The sequence below is a fragment of the Galeopterus variegatus genome, unplaced genomic scaffold (genome assembly GCF_000696425.1).
Source record: "Galeopterus variegatus unplaced genomic scaffold, G_variegatus-3.0.2 Scaffold1513, whole genome shotgun sequence".
NCBI classification, from domain to species: domain Eukaryota; kingdom Metazoa; phylum Chordata; class Mammalia; order Dermoptera; family Cynocephalidae; genus Galeopterus; species Galeopterus variegatus.
Genome location: NW_007727624.1, coordinates 298,197 through 304,782, shown reverse-complemented (window position 1 = coordinate 304,782; position 6,586 = coordinate 298,197). Strand labels below are relative to the sequence as shown.

Here is a 6,586-nt window from a genome sequence, read left to right as displayed (position 1 = left end):
TGTCTTTTTTCCGTGTCTGGCAACGGATCGCAACCCTCAGTGTTGCCCCCGTACCGGACCGGGGACGGCAACGGGATTGCAAACCTCGGTGTTGCTCCCGCGCCTCGCTCAGCCAGTGAGCGGGAGCCGGTCTGTATGTGGGATCCGAACCCTCGGACGGGAGCGCCAGCCGCGCTTCCTAAGCAGCGCACTATCCAGTGCGCCACCGGGCCGGCCCTTGTTGCTAAATGTTTTAAAGGAAACTTTCAAGCATATATAGAAGTCAAGAGAATAGTACCTGCGTAGCTGCTACCTGGCTTCAACAGCGATCAGCTCCCATCCAGTCTTGCTTTGTCTGTGCCCCACTCCTGACTATCACCAAGCAGATGCCAGGCATCATGCCAGTCCACCACTTGAGGAGTGCAGAGTGTGGGGTCAGTTGGCCCCAATGTTGTGGAGCCTCAGCCAAAACTAAGGCAGAAAGAGTCCCCTCGTAACATCCCATCACCTGTTGGCACACCCATAGCAAGGAGCATCTGTGTGCCTCAATCCCAATTCACATTCCCAAGGGAGAATCTTGCCAGCTCAGCATGGGTCACGTGGTCTCTTCTAACCCAGTCAATCATGGCTGCAGGGGGGTGGTTACATGGTAAGAAAGAGATGCAGGGGTAATAAAGAAGCAAGCAGACACCCCAAAATAGGTCGACTCCATAAGCAAAAGGCATAGCTGTGCCATTTCATCTCCTTCAACTTTAATTAATTTTCTTGTCTGACTTCCTTACAGGAAGTATCTAAACTACTAGACTAAAGAAAAATGAAATTTAAGGGACCTAAGAGAACCCTTTGAACCAAAAAATTCTACTTCCCACTTATTGTCTGATTCTGAAAATTCCTTTCATGGAGCCCAAAGACTTTTATCTCCAACAAATGAGAATAATTTATATGCAAAAGCATATAAAGAGGCAAGACAACTAACAGACTCATTTACACTAGGGCGAGGATGGCTGATAGGAGTGGGTCCCTTCCCAAGAACAGGGTTTGCAGGGGGACTGCTCAGGGCAGTGAATGCTGAAGAAGGAGACAGGTGCACCATGGGATTAGGAATGGAGAATAGACCGTGGACTTTGGGGACACCAAAGACAAGCTTCACTAGGCAAAAGCACTGCCAATCCCAGTTGGGATTCACATTGTCCTTAAGTGAGTGTTAAAGGTGACCTGTTTGACCTTTCCATCCAGCCTGGCTGTGGCAGCCATTCCAGAGGGTCTGCCCATCGTTGTCACAGTTACGCTGGTCCTGGGGGTGCTGCGGATGTCCAAGAAGCGGGTCATTGTGAAGAAGTTACCGATCGTGGAGACTTTAGGTGACGGACTCCCGCTGATGTAATTCTTACAAATTGGACTGAACAGAGGTTTGGGTGTCAAGGTCACTTGACCTAGGTGTTTTACAAGCCTAAGAGTTGGTGATGACCCCTTCTTTCTATAAACTGATGCTTTATTGTACCAGGTTGCTGCAATGTCATCTGTTCTGATAAGACAGGGACTCTAACTGCCAACGAAATGACAGTGACCCAGCTTGTAACGTCTGATGGGCTCCATGCCAAGGTAAGTCCCAAACGAATTTACAAGTCTTGAGACAAAGGTGTGCCCTGCTAGACCCTCTCCTTCCTAGAGAAAGCGCATGGTGTCGTCCAGAACACAATAAGGAAGAAATAAATTGGGGTTATTGTACAATCTCCTTGCTACAAACAACAGCAAGAGACATGACTGATTTAAGGCAGCCTCCTTTATTTTTTTTATTGTTTACTAATAATAAGCACAGTACAAAATTAAAAAGCTAGACAGCAATTATCCATTACCTCCCATAATAAAGTAATCGCGGTTAGTCCATTGCTCAATCTCTCTCCCATTCGTTTGCCACAGTTGTGGTGAGCCCTCTCAATATGCGATTTTGTGCCCTGATTTTTTTTCCACAAAACTTTCCAGGGCAAGGATTCAGCAAATTATCGCCAGGGTCCAGTGGTTATATTTTAAATTTTCCTGGCACAGTCTTCTTGGCAGACTGCCACACCCACCTGTTCCCGTGTTGCTGCTGGCACAGTTGAGTCTCTGCGGCAGAGCTTGTGTGGGCTGCAAAAGTGAAAATATTTGCTACCTGGCTCTGGAAGAAAACATCTTCCCACCTTCATTCTAGAATATAAGCAGTCGTCTGTGCTATTACTGAGTTTTCTTAGCCATAACTTGTACTGGCTGCAGAACATCCCACTGAATAAAGTTGATGCAGTTTACTAAAGCATGGTACTTTGTTGGTTCGTGAGGTATTCTGATTAATGAACAATCTTGCAGGGAATATACTCATGCTTAAAGCCTTGTCTGCATTTAGGATTATGTCCTTGGGATGGATCCCCAGGAATTGTGGGCCAACCAGAGGAGAATATTTTTGACTCTGGTGACATCCTTTCTTCTGCTTTGCTCTGCAGGTCAGTGGAGTTGGGTATAACGGCAATGGAACTGTGTGTCTCTTACCATCAAAGGAAGTAATTAAGGGATTTTCCAACATCTCAGTGGGGAAATTAGTGGAGGTGAGTGTCCAGAGCACTGCAGCGGAAATATACATTTAAAACCAGGCTTCCAGGGATTCTCTCTGAAAAGAGAGACAGCTGTCAGACCAACTGGTTCTTGGAGACAACTGGGCCACCCAAGGCTTAGGCTGTCACAGGCTTGGGAAGATGGCCCAAAACAGATGAAAACATCAGAGGTCAAAGGAGAGCTAGAATCCTTTGGATTCACCGCCGCCTGCTGGGAAGGCTCTGCAGAGGTACCTGCACAGGGAGGTGCCCAATGAACGTTGGGAAATAGCGTGGTGGACACGGCCCACTGCTGCTGTGAGCACACCACCTCGCTGTGCTCGGCCTCTCCCATCTGCTCGCTTCTCCCCCACAGCGGGCATCTCATGAGTCCCAGCTGAGCTGCCTCCTCCCCCGTGGTCAGTGAGCACCCACCCCGCAGTCCTCTACTCCAGGGTGCCACCTCAGTGTCACAGAGACCTGATCTCAGTTCTGCAGGTTCAGAAACGGGGGCTCCAAGAAGTGACAGGAGAGCCCAAGCTCACCCAGCCAGGAAGCGGAGAGCTGGAGTCGCCACACTGTTTTTGTTCATTTGTTGCTATGTTCCATTTTCTAAAGATGTCTCATGAGTCCCAGCTGAGCTGCCTCCTCCCCCGTGGTCAGTGAGCACCCGCCCCGCAGTCCTCTACTCCAGGGTGCCACCTCAGTGTCACAGAGACCTGATCTCAGTTCTGCAGGTTCAGAAACGGGGGCTCCAAGAAGTGACAGGAGAGCCCAAGCTCACCCAGCCAGGAAGCGGAGAGCTGGAGTCGCCACACTGTTTTTGTTCATTTGTTGCTATGTTCCATTTTCTAAAGATTTATCTATCAACTGAGACATGTCTTATACCCAGAATTCGCCCTTTTTTAAGCATGCAATTCAGCAGCTTTAGTACATTCACAAAGTTGTGCAGCCATCACCACTACCTAATTCTAGAACACTTTGTCACCCCAAATGGAAATCCCATCCCCTTAGTAGTCACTCCCTGTCACCCCAGTCTAACCACCAGGCTACCTGCCTTCCCGCCATACCCCCTTGTGATAGCCTTGTGGCAACCAGCACTGAGCATAGTGTTTCTTTTGAGGAGCCAGGATGCTGATTTATTTTTAAAAGTTTTGTCCCCCCGACTCCTGAGCCCCAGCTCTAAAACTTGGTCAGGCCTGCAGTGTCTATATCTCCCACCTGCCTGGGCCCAGAGCTCTGAAGGATGTGGCTCCCAGGACTAACTACAGATATTTGGAAAAAACTCCCTTTCAGGCGGGCTGTGTCGCCAACAACGCGATCATCAGAAACAACGCTGTGTCGGGACAGCCCACGGAGGGTGCCTTGATCGCCCTGGCAATGAAGGTAGGAAGCCCTGGGTGGTCTCAGCTGGGAATTGTCCCACCAGAGCTGGATCCATGATAGAGTTCAAGCTCCTGCCTGAGCCAGTGAGGAGGGGGGAGCTTGTGACAACAGGAGAAAATGGCCTGAACATCCTCAGGCGGTCTGCTGACAGTGGAGACGGTGGAGGAGGGGGCTCTCCGTGGCTTCGGAAAGTCCTGCAGGTCTCTGATCTCTCTACCAGCAATTCCACAAGAATCCTCTGAGCTGCCCCTGGTTGAGACCCCGCACAGGTGTTGGGGAGACAGCCAGAGGAACAAGACTCAGTTCTAGTCCCCAACGCACTGCCCATCCTCACCGAGGCCCCGGGCAGGAGGGTCTTGTTCCTTTTAACACATCTGATCGGTTCCAGGGCTCAGCCAAGAGACCCTGCGCTCACAGGAGTGGAGGCGGCACAGGGGTCGGTGGGTGGGCCTGCTACGCTCTGTCTGTGCTTCGGGGACAGATTCACCGAAGGACTGGCCGGGAATGCAGGCGCCAGGGAAGGGAGGAAGGAGAGAGAGGACACAGAAAGTGAGAAGAGGGGCGGGGTGGGCGAGGTTAAGAGGAGGGAGCAAAGGTGTCCCTGTCAGCACCTGTGTCCACTCCCATGGCCAGCCTGGCCTGACCCCTCCTCTACAGCCAGAGCCATGGCTCCCCCCTGCCCCGGTCCACTGTCCACACTGCCTGCTGCCCAGGTGATTTGTCTCTGGCATGGGTCTGACCAGATTCCTCTCCATCAAGGTCAAGATAAAACCCAACTCAGCTTGATTGAAGCACAAATTGCACTCATCCCACGTGATCTGACCCCTCGCTACCTCCCAGCCTGTCCCCTGTCCTGTGCCCATCCCCCTGACCTGTGCCCGCTTCTGTCTGTCTGTGCTCTCGCTGGCTCTCATCCTGGCTCTCTGCACCGTCCCATGTCCCTCTGTTCACCTGTCTCTCCCTCCAGCACAGGACCCGGACCTCCACCCCCTCTGCCTTCTGGAAGCCAGTGCTGGGCGGGTGGGTGGGGAGAAGGGTTACCGACTCTTTAACAAGTCCCCATAAGGGCAAATGAGGTGGGTTTCCCAGCACGAGAACCTGACGAAGTTATTACACTGTATCCTTTTCTTTCCCACCCCAGGAGAAAGTTCTCTGTAAAGTCAGCAATACTGAGTGGAACTAATTTCCCCCTTAAAATAGTGCTGATTAGCCCACTCAGCAAGCCCCACCGCCAGAGGGGAAGGGACAGCTTGGCCTGACTGTCCAGGAGGAGTGATGCCCTGACATCCAGTCCCCACTCTGTTCCTGCCACCACCACCCCCCCATGCAGCCTAGAGAGGACATGGGTTCCAGAACCCTCTTTCCATTACATGTTAGGATTTTCCCCTTTGAAGGGGCCTGGCTTAGGATGTTAGAGTTTACTGTTTAGCATAAAACACTGTGAATAATGGCTGGCGTGGGTGAAGCGCTTCCTGTATACCAGCCTGTGCAGAGCACCTTGTGTTTACCTCGTCTATGCTGGACGGCGCTAAAAGTGAGGCCGGGGGTTCTCCGCCTTTTTTCCCACTGTTGCCTGTGTTAGTTTCTGGGGGTTGCCGAAATAAAGCACCACCAACTGGGTGGATTCAAACAACAGAAACTTACTGAACTGTAGTCCTGTGAGCCAGAAGTCAAAATTGAGGGGTGGGCAGGGACAGGCTCTGGCTGTCACGGGCGGTCCCAGGTGCCCCTTGGCATGTCACTGCATCTCTCCAGTCTGCCTCCATGTCACTTGGTGGTCTCCCTGTGTGTCTGCCTTCACGTGGCATCTTGTTCAGGCTGTGCGATGAGGCCCACCCTAACAACCTCAGGTGAACTTGATGATATCTGCAAAGACCCTATGTCCAGATAGGGTCACATTCACTGGTTCCAGGGTTAGGATTTCAACATAGGTTTTGGGGAACACAGTTCAACCTCTAACACCCCTCTAAGACTTTTTAGACATTTTTTTCTCTAGTCATCCCATCCCCCAAGAAATTTTAACACCACAGATAGTCCATGTATCAGATTGCGTGCTGTTGCATACTGTGCTTTATACTATACATAAAGGGAGTCATTTTTCTGTCCTCCCCCAACCCATTTTCACCCCTGGGGAGCTAAGGGATAAATGGCTTAGGACTAGTTTACAGTTGGGGAAACTGAGGTTCTTAGCTGGTCTGTCAAGTAACTGGCCCAAAATCTGTCAAAGAGCAGGGAGTCATTTTTCTGTCCTCCCCCAACCCATTTTCACCCCTGGGGAGCTAAGGGATGCATGGCTTAGGACTAGTTTACAGGTGGGGAAACTGAGGTTCTTAGCTGGTCTGTCAAGTAACTGGCCCAAAATCTGTCAAAGAGCAAATAAGCCTCAAGGCTGGCGGGACTCCAGGCCACGGACAGGAGGGCCAACTCACTAACTCAGGGTTTCTTTTTGGGAAATTGCTATACCTTCAAGTCTAAAACATTCCTCCCAGCAGAAACCCACGGGTTTTTGTTTCCAAGCAGGTTTCAGGTAGAAGCCGCTGCAAAGGCCATTGGTTCTGCCCCTGGGATAAGAGAAAAGAGACATTTTTTTTTCCTGGGTGGGATATTTAAAGACAATGACCTTTCTCTGTGAGCTAAAATGCTTGGATTTCTCATCT

General features: G+C 50.8%; 1 protein-coding gene across 1 annotated transcript in view; it reads left to right on the top strand.

Moving 5' to 3' along the window:
* The window catches only part of ATP2C2 (ATPase, Ca++ transporting, type 2C, member 2), a 58,625-nt gene that overhangs the window by 34,475 nt on the left and 17,564 nt on the right, over positions 1 to 6,586 (top strand). Inside the window, 4 exon segments of the mRNA XM_008577450.1 lie at positions 1,216 to 1,340; positions 1,484 to 1,581; positions 2,457 to 2,558; positions 3,840 to 3,929. Of these exon segments, the coding sequence (XP_008575672.1) occupies positions 1,216 to 1,340; positions 1,484 to 1,581; positions 2,457 to 2,558; positions 3,840 to 3,929 (415 nt within the window).